At 36.6% G+C, this 14,294-nt stretch overlaps 1 protein-coding gene across 3 annotated transcripts in view; it reads right to left on the bottom strand.

Annotated features, from left to right (window-relative positions):
* The window catches only part of ATL2 (atlastin GTPase 2), a 65,990-nt gene that overhangs the window by 29,664 nt on the left and 22,032 nt on the right, over positions 1–14,294 (bottom strand). For 2 of the 3 annotated variants that reach the window (XM_049870307.1, XM_049870305.1), the window contains exon 2: positions 1,122–1,366. The exons of the other annotated variant lie outside the window; for it this stretch is intronic. In XM_049870307.1, the coding sequence (XP_049726264.1) occupies positions 1,122–1,366 (245 nt within the window). The remainder of the gene's footprint in view (positions 1–1,121; positions 1,367–14,294) is intronic. 3 annotated transcript variants of the gene reach the window in all.

The following is a 14,294-nucleotide window of genomic DNA, read 5'->3' as shown; positions in this document are numbered from 1 at the left end:
CAAGACTATCACCCTAAAATACCCTTTGAACTTGGAACTGAAGCTACTCCTAAAGGTCACCTTTCAGCCAAATAATTGTTTAGCTTATAAAATAAACAGTATCACCAGTAAGTAATGTGCTCCCTTAAACAATCAGCTATATGAGACCAAACGGTCGACATTTATCCAAAAGCAAAGATGAGATGGCAAGGACAGAAAGGGAAGCTAGATCAAGAGAATCAGAACAAACAGAAGGGAAATAATGAGAATGCTGATACATTGTAAAAATTGTAACCAATGTCACAGAATAATCTGTACAAAAATTATTAAATGGGAATCTAATTTACTGTGTAAACTTTCACCTATAACACAATAAAATACTAAAAAAAGAAAAGCCCAGTCCTGACAGAGCCAGGAAAAATAGGCAACAAAAGTAACATCAATGTAACATATGACCTGAGCCATGAGAATCTGTAGGACATAACATAGTCTTATTAAGTCAGGAAATACCTCTTGTGAAAAGATCAGTCAGGAGTACAGCAAGGACTGACTTAAGAAACATTGTTATACACTCAAGGAAATGAAAGAATTATAGTATACCCGATGTACAGAGGCAAGAGATGAAACTCAGAGGTCATGCAAGGCCATGGAAGCCACTCTAAGGAACTGGATGTTAACTCAGAGGGTAATAGTAAACCACAGAAAGTAACTTATTTGAGGAACAGAGGTATGCTTTTACAAAGGTCTCAATCAGCCTACTTTCACTCACTGTAAAGATGAACAAGAAGGGGAAGGTGTGAGGGAATAACAAAAAGTGAGAGAAGATGAACAGCAGTACTTCAGAGACTTTCAGGGTATACTCAGATACCTTGGGTTAGAGCCACAATGCCTGGAACACAGATGCTCAATCGTACGCATCAGTATGTAGTGTGTACATAAAGGAATTATGGAGATGAGAAAGAGTCAAGGGCCCAAATAAACTTATATTTTTGTTTTATCTGTAAAGTCATAAAGAACTGTATTTCTATAAAATTAAAGATACAGCTCTTCCTGCTTTTCGTCTTTTATTTTTTTAAACAGAGTTGGTTGGTTGGTAGTTTTCTGTTTTAAATTGGGTTCAACTTATAAAAGACTCTATTCACCTTGTTATACATATATCTAAGCATGAAGTCCAGCAGAAATGATTTCCCTTTACGAAAAGCTCCTGCCACAGATACCACTACTATGTTAAGATCTCGTATATGTTCCTGCAGCAATATCTGCTCCAAGGCTTCTTCATCAAGCTCAAAGTTATGGTCATCTTCATGAGCAAGAACAATCTGCACTGGACATGGTTTCTTCATAACCTCATCAGAATTTACTAGGTCATCATCTTCATAATTCTCACCTACAATTAAAAAAAGAGAGAGAGAAACAGATTAATTCTTTTTCTGAAGGATTACAACTAAAGCAGAATCTCAAATAACTTCACCCCTATCTCTAGACCATTTGAGGATAGTTACAAAAAGTCAAGCTCAAGTACATATTAAATTTCTCACTCCCTCTGTAACTGGACCAAGAATGCCACTAAGATTTCCCACTATTATACAGATAAGTAGCAGTATCAAGTAATGCCTCTATCTCAATTAAGTCTTAAAAAACTAAACGTGACTACTACCTGTTCTTGAGCATTACTTTATTGTGTAAACAAATTTTGCTACTATGCACATGGAAACTAAATTCAGAAGGGAAAAAAAAAAAAATCACCTTCACCTAATAGTTCAGATCTCAATTTTCCCTGTAGGTATCATCTGGAAAATTACTCAAAGTTGCAAAGATTAAAACATATATATGATTGTGAATGTTGCTTAACTTCATGATAGAACTTTAAGGGCAAAGTTAAGACCCTACGAAGTTTCTAAAAAGAACTTTCTAAAAAGTTCCTAATTTAATAAACGTAACATAGAATTAAAGCAAAGCACAGAACACAAGAATGGTCAATACGAATTATATCCTCAATCATCCTAAATGGAGAAAATCTGAAAGCATTCCGCTTGAGAACGGGAACCAGACAAGGATGCCCTTTATCACCACTCTTATTCAACACTGTGCTGGAGGTCCTCGCCAGAGCAATCAGGCTAGATAAAGAAATAAAGGGAATCCAAATTGGTAAGGAAGAAGTAAAAGTATATCTATTTGCAGCACAGAAAATCCTCAAGAAAACTACTGAAACTAATAGAAGACTTCAGCAGAGTATCAGGATACAAGATAAACACACATAAATCAGTTGGATTCCTCTACACCAACAAAGGGGACGTCAAGGAGGAAATCACCAAATCAACACCATTTACAGCAGCCCCCAAGAAGATAAAATACTTACGAATAAATCTAAACAGAGGCGTAAAAGACCTACACAAAGAAAACTACAAGACACTACTGCAAGAAACCAAGAGAGACCTACATCAGTAGAAAAATATACCATGCTCATGTCTATTCCACCCAAAGCAATCTATAGATACCATGCAATTTCAATCCAAATTCCAATGACATTTTTTAATGAGATGGAGAAACAAATTACCAACTTCATATAGAAAGGAAAGAGGTCCCAGATAAGTAAACCATTACTGAAAAAGAAGAACAAAGTGGGAGGCCTCACACTACCTGATTTTTGAACACGTTACACCGCCACAGTGGTCAAAATAGCTGGTACTACAGGTACAACAACAGATACAGAGACCAGTGGAACAGAATTGGGAATCCAGACATAAATCCATCCACATATGAGCAGTTGATATTTGACAAAGTCTAAAGTCTGTTAAATGAGGAAAAGAGAGTCTCTTTAACAAATGGTGTTGGCATAACTGGATATCCATCTGCAAAAAAAAATGAAACAAGACCCATACCACACACCATGCACAAAAATCAACTCAAAATAGATCAAAGACCTAAATATAAAATCTAACACGATAAAGTCAGGGAAGAAAAAATAGGGACAATGTTAGGAGCCCTAATATATGGTATGAACAGTATACAAAACATTACTAACAATGTACAAACACCAGAAGAGAAACTAGTTAACTGGGAGCTCCTAAAAATCAAACACTTATGCTCATCCAAAGACTTCACCAAAACAGTAAAAAGATTTCCTACAGACTGGGAAAAAATTCTTGGCTAGGACAAATCCCATCAGATTCTAATCTTTAAAATCTACATGATGCTGCAAAAACTCAACAACAAAAAGACAAATAACCCAATTAATAAATGGGCAAAGGATATGAACAGGTACTTCACCAAAGAAGACATTCAGGCAGCTAACAGATACATGAGGAGATACTCACGATCATTAGCCATTAGAGAAATGCAAATCAAAACTACAATGAGATACCTTCTCACTCCAACACCTAAAACCAAACCAAACCCACTGCCATTGAGTCGGTTCCAACTCATAGCGACCCTATAGGACAGAGAAGAACTGCCCGATAGAATTTCCAAGGAATGCCTGGCGGATCTGAACTGTCAACCTCTTGGTTAGCAGCCGGAGCACTTAACCACTACGCCATCAAGGCTTTCTCACTCCAACAAGGCTGGCATTAATCCAAAAAACACAAAATAATAAATGCTGGAGAGGTTGTGGAGAGACTGGAACACTTATACACTGCTGGTGGGAATGTAAAATGATACAACCACTTTGGAAATCGATTTGGCATTTCCTTGAAAAGCTAGAAATAGAACTACCATACAATCCAGCAATCCCACTCCTTGGAATATATCCTAGAGAAATAAGAGCCTTCACACGAACAGATATATGCACACCCATGTTCACTGCAGCTCTGTTTACAATAGCAAAAAGATGGAAGCAACCAAGGTGCCCATCAACGGATGAATGGATAAATAAATTATGGTATATTCACACAATGGAATACTAAACATCGATAAAGAACAATGAATCCATGAAACAGCATGGAGGAATCTGGAAGACATTACGCTGAATGGAATTAGTCAGTTGCAAAAGGACAAATATTGTATGAGACCACTGTTATAAGAACTCAAGAAATAGTTTAAACACAGAAGAAAATATTCTTTGATAGTTACGAGGGTAGGGAGGGAGAGAGAGGGGTATTCACTAATTAGATAGTAGGCAAGAACTATTTTAGGTGAAGGGAAAGACAATACACATTACAGGAGAAGTCAGCACAACTGCACTAAACCAAAAGCAAAGAAGTTTCCTGAATACAACCGAACACTTTGAAGGCTAGAGTAGCAGTGGCAGAGGTCTGGGGACGGACCATGGTTTCAAGGGACACCTAGGTCAACCGCCAAAACAAAATGTATTAAGAAAATACTCTGCATTCCACTTTGGTGAATGGCATCTGCGGTCTTAAACACTAGCAAGCAGCCATCTGAGACGCATCAGTTGGTCTCAACCCATCTGGAGCAAAGGACAATGAAGAACACAAGGAAAATATGAGCCCAAGAGACAGAAAGGGCCACATAAACCTGAGACTACATCAGCCTGAGACCAGAAGAACTAGATGGTGCCTGGCTACAACAGATGACTGCCCTGACAGGGAACACAACAGAGAATCCCTGATGGAGCAGGAAAACAGTGGGATGGAGAACTCAAATTCTCATAAAAAGACCAGACTTAATGGTCTGACTGAGACTGGAAGGACCCCTGAGGTCATGGTCCCCAGACCTTCTGTTAGCGCAAGATTGATTGGAACCATTCCCAAAGGCAACTCTTCAGTCAGGGGTTGGACTGGACTATAAGACAGAAAATGACACCAGTGAGGAGTGAGCTTCTTGACTCAAGTAAACACATGAGACTATGTGGGCAGCTCCTGTGCTGAGGTGAGATGAGAAGGCAGAGGGGGACAGGAGCTGGCTGAATGGACACAGGGGTGGAGAGGAGCAATGTGCTTCCTCATTAGGGGGAGAGCAACTAGGAATAGTAGCAAGGTGTAAATAAGTTTTTGTATGAGAGACTGACTTGATTTGTAAACTTTCACTTAAAGGAAAAAAAAAAAGTTTTATCCTCTTTTCATCTTCCTCTGGGGCTCTTTCTCACCAAACACCATAGCTGCCATCTCAAGATTCTATAGTTTCCCAAAACAACCATACAACCCCTTCCTTTGTTTACCACAGCACACCAAAATAAGGCAACCTTTGCTGAAAGAACTTTACAGAATAACTACAGAAAATGTAAATAACAGAAGCAAATTTCCAACATTTAGATATCTGCCCTTTTAAAAACACACCTGCTAGCTAGCTTCAGAGGACATGTTCTTTGTCTTGGCTTCCTCTCCTGCCAACTGCTTGATCAATGTAGCCAACAAGTTACTCCTAGGGACCTTATTCTCTCCCACATCAAAATCACATTATTTGCATAATTATCTTTTATTACTTATTCTAATTATATATTAATTTAGAATTTAACTGTTATACCTTTCCTGGAAAGTTTACTTTTCATGCATTCAAATATCATACCCAGCTCTACTGATATACCACTGATATGGTCAGTGATAACAGTCTCTTTCATTAAACACTGTTTTTATTTTCAAGACCCTCCTTAAGCCTATCTACTCATTGCCAGTTTCCAGTCTAGGAGACATTCAGTTTCCACTGTGGTTAATGCAATGACTGTCCCTCCTCTCCCAAGTGAGAGACTGTCAGTCAACAGTACAATACCTTACCCACATTATTGCCATTCACAGAGCAAAGATTATATACCTACATTAATGGATTTTTAATCTCTTTACAGAGAGAAACATCTAGCTCATTCTAACTTGTGAAGAGTATTAGAGCCTTTACTTCCTCATCACAAGGCATCTTCAACTGTGCAGAGCAAAATCAACAATATTTAAAATGTGCTACAAATAGTGACAATGCAGTACAATGAACAAACGACTTCAAAGGAGAATCTTGAAAATGAAAGCAATATTTAATATAAGAGACTATTATCACTGACTGTTTCAATGGTATATCAACATAGCTAGGTATGCTATTTGAATGCATGAAAAGTAAACTTCCCAGGAAACATAACAATTAAATTTTACATTAATATATCATTAGAATAAATAATAAAACAGAATGATGCAGTGTGATTAAAAGCTGCCAAGCTCAACATGATGACCATAATCAGTGTCACTGAATTGTATATATAAAAAATGTTGAAATGGCAAATGTTATGTTACATTTACCACAATTAAAATAAATGAAATACTGATATATGCTAGAGCATGAACGAACCCTGAAAACACGATAAATGAAAGAAGCCAGCCACAAAAGCCTTCTTGTCCAGAAAAGGCAAATCCATAGAAACAGGAAGTAGATTACTGGTTGCCAGGGGCTGTGGGGTCAGAAGGAGAGGGAAGTGACTGCTAATGAGTATAGCATTCCTTCTGGGGGTGATGAAAACGTTGTAATGGTGATGGCTGCACAACTCTGAATATACTTAAAGCACTGAATTGGACACTTCAAAAGTGTAAAATTTTACTATTCCAATAAAGCTGTTATTTAAAAAAAAAAAAAAAAGTTTCCAAGGTTAATTAGTAGTTAAGACAATGAACCATGGGGTCAAAGTGCCTGGATGGCTTTAAGCATGTCACTCAACTTCTTTGTGCTTTGGTTTTCTCATCTGTAAAATGGAGAGATAACAGTGTCTACCTCATAGGATTGGTATCAGGATTAAATGAGTTGAAATATGTATGCCGTGTAGTAAATAACAAAGGTATTTGCTATTGACAGTAATTGAAAAATCATCAATCCCACAAGAGAACCTTCTATTCACACCGTGCATTATGCCAAAGCTCTGCAGTGAATTTCAATTAGCCAGTGTAGCTCTGTAAGGACATCACTATCCACCCATTTATTTGCTCAGGTAGAAGACTGAGCGCTATCACTGGCACCATCTCTTCTTTTTCTTATCATCTTAATCTAATCAATTCCAAGTTCTTAAATCTGTGCTTATCTCAGAATCTTCATTAATACCTGTTTCCACTACCACCATCCTATCACAGCCTGGACTCTGGTACTAGTTTCATAACCGGTTTGCCTTCATAAATACTCACCCTCCCTCCTCTAATCTAATCTCAGCAGAGCACCACCAAAAAACACATTTAAATGCAAATTTGATCAAGTTACTCTCCTTAAAATCATTGTTAAGGAGGATTAGTGATTAAAAGCCTACACATATCTTATAGGATCTTGTACTCACTGCCGACCTGTCTTGCCTCATTTGATGCTACTCCCATCTCCTTAAACTACAAATAGCCAAGCTACCCTTCCTTCAGATCCTTATGCTAAATTCTTTCTAGACTCTGATTTCTTGCTATTCCTCTACCTGGAATACTCCTTCCCATGTTGCTCCCCTAATCAATTCATACGTATTCCTGCGTCTCAGCTTAAATGTCACTGCTTCAGGAAATTAACTAATCCATCATTTAAACATCTGTGTAAGTACTTATTTGTTGTATGTATCCCCTCCTAGATTGCCGTTCCTCTACATAAAGCCTTCATTTCACTGCAAGAAGAAAAAAAGAAAAATCTAAGTTGCTCCAGTGTTCCGTGATCTGGCTCCTACTTCCCCTTTGGCTTCGTCTTATAACACTCTTCAGTTCATTCCCAGAGCTCCAGGCATTCTGGCTTTCTTACTGTTCACTGAACAGCTCAAGCTTGTCGCTCACCTTAGAATCTTTGTCCTCTGTTGTCTCCTCTGGCTGGAATGTTCTATTCCTAGAAATTCATGTGGCTCACTTATCCATCATCCAGGTCTCAGCTCAGATGTTACTGCCTCAGTGTGGCCTTCCCCAACCGCTCACTCCATCACTCTAATGAAACAGTCTTTTCTGTAGCCCTTATCAATATCTGGAATAACCTTTTTTCATTTGTTTACATGGGTATCTTATACCTCCCCCCAACAGACTATGTGCTCCACAAGAATAAGGATCTCAATCCTCCTGTTAACCACTATATCTCCCAGCACCTAAAACATTCTTGGCACCTAGCAAGTGTTTAATAAATATTTGTTGAATGAATGAAATTTAAACATTTCACTCAAGAGCCTTATGTCTGTCCTGACCAACTTTACAAGTAAATTTGATAATCATGTAATTAGAAGGGACACAATCTGGGGAAATACCTCTTAACAACTCAGTTAGTATATTCCTCACAAAGTAACAATAAAAAGTATGAAGTTCTACGAAGCAAAACACTTAAATAAGAACTTGAAGTTAGTAAGTGCTACAAGTACATCACAATAGCCAAATTTGGCGATTGGTGATTTTGTTAAAAACCAACAAACAGTTTTGTTCTTTTTGTAAAGTAACTGTAGAAAGCTTTAGTAGATTAGATAGGCAGACAGACAGACAGATAAAAACAAGACACACATCCACCCAAAAACACTGAACAAGGAATCTTTATTAACTTGAAATTTCATCTAAATTAGCTGGCTATAGTTATCATCTGGCCAGTTTCTTTTTGTTAGCATGGATAACGGCAGTTCACCTCAGAGAAAAAGGCAGCACACGTCTACACACTTGGCACCATCTTTAGTCTACAGGCTCTTAAAGCGAAGTGTGCTGAATGTATTTCAGTTATAACGGTGCTCAGCAATGACGTGATCACCTACGTTTATGCCTCATCATGATTATTTACCAAGTTTGGATTAAATACAAGGTGCTTCACTTATCAAAAGCTGAAATAGGCACTTGAATAAAAAAAAAATTATATGTAAATTTCATTAATACTTGCAAACCTTAACATTCAGTAATTAGGAATGACTGGAAGTTTTTTGTTTTTTTTGTTTTTTGAAACTTAGCATTACTGTAAGATTTTAAACTGAAATTAAATCCTATATACAAAAAACAATAGTGATTTTATTTCCATTCTTCAGGTCCAAAAAAAATTACTGAGACAAGTAGATCTCATCCTTCCGTTAGAGTTTCCGGATTCACTATTCCAAGTTCATTCTTCCTACCTTCAGTCCCCCATGAGTCTTTCAAGTCCAAAGCTGAAAGACACCTTAAATACCCCTCCATACCTTATCGCTAAGTACACCTAACAATCAATTTGCCACAAGCCCTACCAAAAAAAAGTCTTTTTTTTATTGCTGTCTAATCATAATATTAAACTTGCCAAATTCATAAATTCAGCATATATTATAATAGCAAAATTTATACTTCAGGACTGACCTAGATCCGGCAGCAAACCTGAAGCTTAATTATAAGCAGACAATAAAAAAGTGCACCAAATCTGCATTACAATGTTACTAGCTTTACATTACATCAACCCAAAACTAAACTTACAGAAAAAGAACCAAGTAAAGAGCAATTTGCTTTTCACAATCAATGAAAGTATATTTTAAATTATTATTCATATTCCAAATAAAAGCTAGGAACAAATTTTTACAGAAAGTAACTCGGATTCAGTCTACTTTGTCATATACAAAATTTAGTTATGTGAAAAAAAGCAATCTTTTAGTGACTTGTACTTGTTCCTCAACATTTACATTCTACAGTCAAATAATAACAGCATCTAAGTGTTCAAAAGTTTATTCTGGCACATATTTTTAAAAGCCATTTTTAAAGATTATATTCTTTTGCAACGGGCAAACCTACTTCTCAGAACTTATAAGGAAATAACCAAAGATGCTAACAAAGATGTGTAAGTTTGTTTACTTGCGTTACTTATGATGGTGAAAATTAATGTTGAGTGTCTCAAAACTGAAAAGTGGCCCAACAATTATTTTAGCCATATACTGACATATTATGCAGCTTAAGGAAAAGAACACTTAAGAACCTAAGGATTTTTTTTTTTAATCCGTATAAAATAAGTAGGAAAAAAACGGATTACAAAATAGTACAAACAATCCCCAATTCTGTTTGGTTTGTTTTTAAAACTATAGTCAGACTTTGAAGGAGGAAAAAAAAGAACACTTTGGGCCTTCTTCTTCAGGCCATTAGAGTAACTGGTACCCGGCCAGCCCTCTAACACAAACAGCTATAAAATTAGACAAAATACATACGGCATCTTGCTGTTTTTCAAGCATTGGACAACAGGCAGTGCAAGACCATATAACCCCTGAGAAAAGGAAATTCATGAGGTCAGCTCTATCATCACCTCCAGCTCTCTGCCTGGGAACAATATTCTACCCACAGCTAGGGCACAAGCAAAGATGAGAGATCAGGATGGCTAAATCAGTGCAGAGGTAAAGCCAAGAAGACTTTGGCCAAGGGCAAGCTAGGCATGTGCAGGAGAACACAATGCTTTGTATGCAAGGGTTACACAGAGAACAGCTGCTACACGTTTGAAAAAGGAATAGAGATTTCAGAACTCAACAAGAACTTCGGAGTTCTGGCCCAGCCAGAGTGGAGCAATCTCATGAACACCTCGGACATCACGATGAGACATCAGAAAAGCTCCATCTTAGAATTAAGGACCACACTGTAAGTAAGTCCTACTGAAGTTCACTTCAACAAAGCCTAAAACCAAGACTTTACAAGATCTCCAAAGAAGACAATTTAGAATTAGTCCCATCAAGTTAGATGGTCTTCTCTCTGAGCTTTCCACAGATCCACACTAAAAACAAAACACAAAGTCTACATAAGGTCAATATCAACCAGTAATTAAACAGCTTTCCACAACAACAGATAACAGAATCCAGGATCTTTGCAATGCATAACCCACAATATCCAGTATACAATAAAAAATTACTAAATATGCAAAGAAACAGGAATAAGCGGTACACAATCCAGGGGGAAAAAAAAGAAGTTAACAGAAACCTGCAAAGGCCCAGATGTTGGATTTAGCAGACAAAAGTTTTTAAGCAGATTGTTCTATGTTCCCAGGCTTAAAAGAAAAAAATGATCCTATTAAGTGAATAGGCAGGGATTCTCAAGTGTGAAATAAGAACTATTAAAAGACAAATGGAAATTTCAAGCTGAAAAATGAAATAATTAGAATGAAAATATTCACTGGATAGACTTAACAGAAGATTGGTGATGGCAGAAGAAAGGGCCAGTGAACTTGAAGACAGAACAAAAGAAATGTTCTAATCTGAAAAACAGATTGACGAAAAACTAAATAAGAGTCTTAGGGATCTGTCAGGCAATATTAACCATGCATAGTTAAGAGTTCCAGAAGAAGAAAATGAAAATAGGCCCAAAAAGTAATGGTCATAATGTTCCCAATTTGGGTGACAGAGATTACAGACCCAGGAAGCTCAGAGAACCTCAAGAAGGATAAAAACAAAGAAAACCAAACATAGGCACATCACTGTCAGACTGCTAAAAACAAAAGATAAAGAGAAAATCTTTAAAGCAACTGGGGGTGGGGGAGTAGGGAGGACGATACACATTACATAGGGGAATAATTCAAACAACTGCTTCTCATCAATATATCCTTAGAGAGCTTAAAGAAAAAGTTTCAACCCAGACTTCTATACCAAGTGAAACTATCATTCAAAATGAAAGCAAAATAAAGACAATGGGTGTAAGATACGAGAATTCATCCCCAGCAGAGGTACACTACAAGAAATGCTGAAAACAATACCAAATGCAAACTCTTTTCATTCCTTCCTACAGATCTGAACCTGAAATAGAAAATAAGTGGTATAAAGGTAAAAGGTTGCTCCCCCCTCCAACTAATTTCCTTAAAAGATAATTGATTATTTAGAACAAAAGTAATAAACTACAATGTGGGGCTTATATACAAAGAGAAAAAAAAAAACTTAAATGTTGTAGGGATGAGTAAGTTAAATTATACTGTAAAGCTATTATAATTTTGAAGTGGAAGGTGGTAAAACACAGGTTCTAACAGACTCTGATACATTAAGGATGCATATTGTTAACCCTAGTGCAGTGACGAAAATATAAAATGAGTCATAACTAAAAAAGGCAATAGAAGAACCAAGTTTCATTATAACCTCACTGATACCAGTTTTCATTTTTTTACTAAGCAAAAGGTAAGGCCTTAATTGCTTTAATATGCATTTCCTTGACTGTGGTTGGCCATTTTCTATGAATATTATTTGTTTCTTTTTGTATGAATTGCCTATTCATAATTTAGATAGCTATAAGAAAACTTAAACAGTTTAAAATTACCACCCAGAAGTTCCTTTAATTCTGCAGTAGCAATTGTTAAATGCTTCAAGTGTTTTATAGATAGTAGATAGTATTTTGAGGCCAAAAAAGTTAATGTTCTACCTGCATGTTTTAGAGTAGGGTAATCTGCATGTAGTACATAATTTAATACTGAAAACTGATCAAAAAGGCTTATAGTTGCTATATATATTTGCCTAAAATAAAATATCTATAATTTACTTCCTATAGAACCTTCAGTTAAAAATGCAACTTCCAATTTTAACATTATAAAGCAAATTGTGTTCTTCCCATAGGAATAATGTGGTTCTCTCACCTGCATGGTGGTGAAAAGCTGGAACAGGCTATAAACAGACCACAGACAACAAAACTTATGAGCCCCCACTAAGTGCAAACAGACAAAGCCTCAAAGCGAAACAGCTTTACTTTCAATACTCCAATCCTGCTTTTATGACCTTTACCATAATTAAGATCCCCAGACTGAAGATTGAAATTTGAGTTTATAACTGTCTAAAAACTACGACCAACTGTTAACTAAAGATCACTGACTGGCTAATTAACTGAGGGTGATAGCCCAGCTAACAATTAGGAGTTGTGCACAGCAAAAACTTGTACTCTGCTCTTCACTTTTTGTAAATTTTCTTCAAACTTTGTAACTTTTTTGCTTTAATTCTGATCTCAAAAAAAAAAGGCAATTCACCAAATGTCAAATTAGAAACTACTACCCTGGAAATAAAGCGTGGCATTTTAAGTCCACAGAAGCCAGGAATAAAACACCATGAGTTATTTCCCAGGTATAAACAAAGCACAGTTGCGGAGGATAAGGAAATATGACCGATCTCTAGGTCAGTACATTTGCAAGTATAAGTTTTGTTAAATATGACAGGTTGATTAATGGTGTGGGAAAACGTGATAAAATGGACTATTAGTAAATGCAGGAAATCCATTAAAACTCTAAACCAAAGCAATAATTTCCTCAGAAGCACTTTCTACAGTCTTCAAAATGCTTAAACACTGGATAGGTGAGATGGGCAAGGAGGAAGTTTTTAGCTCAAAAGACAGTCTAAGGTTTAGGATAAGAATTGACTGGCACTGAAATTCAGTGGGAAATGTAAAGTTAACTGGAAGGAATTACTATTTGAGTTCACCAACAACAAAACAGTTTTTCTGGAAAGTGTATGTATTAGCAAAGCTACAGTAACAAGAACGAAAGAACAATGCCTGGTCTCAAGGCAAATGGGACTCCATTGTTAGAATCTCACCCAAAGGAGAGCAGCAGCAAAGCACTTCAAAGTAGAAGGGCAAGGGGTCACTGAAGACAAACACGTCTCCAGCATTTACTATCGAAAGTTCTAGAGAATCAACAGGAAAAATATGAAACAGATGATAAGAATTTTGAGAATAATTATAAGGTCTTTGGACTGAGGTGGCCCTCCTAGCTTACTAAAGTGAAATCTATCAAAAAAAGAAGGTATCTTGATTTCCATGTGTTACTTTTTTCTTTTTTTAAGAAGCTTCAATTCAGCCAATCTAGTTCACAGACAAAAATTCTTTGAAAAAAGTACTGATATTAAAAACAAAATCATTATTAAAAATAACATATTTATATTAAATATCTGGTTTATGTCCTTAATGTCTATAAAATATTCATCCAATTTTCTTTTCATTTATTTTCAAGATTAAGAATGATACTATGGAATGAAATAGATTTCCTTAAACAGAAACCAAATTAATAATTACAGGCATTAAAGATCTGTCTTAAGACTGTTACCCAGGAACCAATTAATGTCTAAGGTCCTCTATAAATAGAACCCAGGTAGTCTTTACTCATTAGAAATGGGGACTTCAAGAAGGCAGCAATGCCCAATGGCTATTAAAACTAATGGGCGAAAAATCAACGGGCTAGATTGTAATGGGCAGATCAGCCCCTAGCCCTAACACCCCTACCTCATCAATCTTAACATCACAAAGAGGTCATCACACATTTTGTGGCTTATGATGCAATATATCAGGAAGCATAATCTGATCCTCTATACCTGACTCCAAAAAACCAAACCAGCTGCTATCAATTCCAACTCATGGCAACCCCATGCGTGTCAGAGTAGAACTGTGCTCCACGGGGTGTTCAATAACTGTGATTTTTCAAAGTAGGTCACCAGGCCTTTCTTCCGAGATGCCTCTGGGCAAATTCTAACTGCCAACCTTTCAGTTAGTACCCAAGCTCTTAACTGTTTACAC

The sequence above is a fragment of the Elephas maximus genome, chromosome 26 (genome assembly GCF_024166365.1).
Source record: "Elephas maximus indicus isolate mEleMax1 chromosome 26, mEleMax1 primary haplotype, whole genome shotgun sequence".
NCBI classification, from domain to species: Eukaryota; Metazoa; Chordata; class Mammalia; order Proboscidea; family Elephantidae; genus Elephas; species Elephas maximus.
This window is presented reverse-complemented; position numbering and strand designations above follow the sequence as displayed.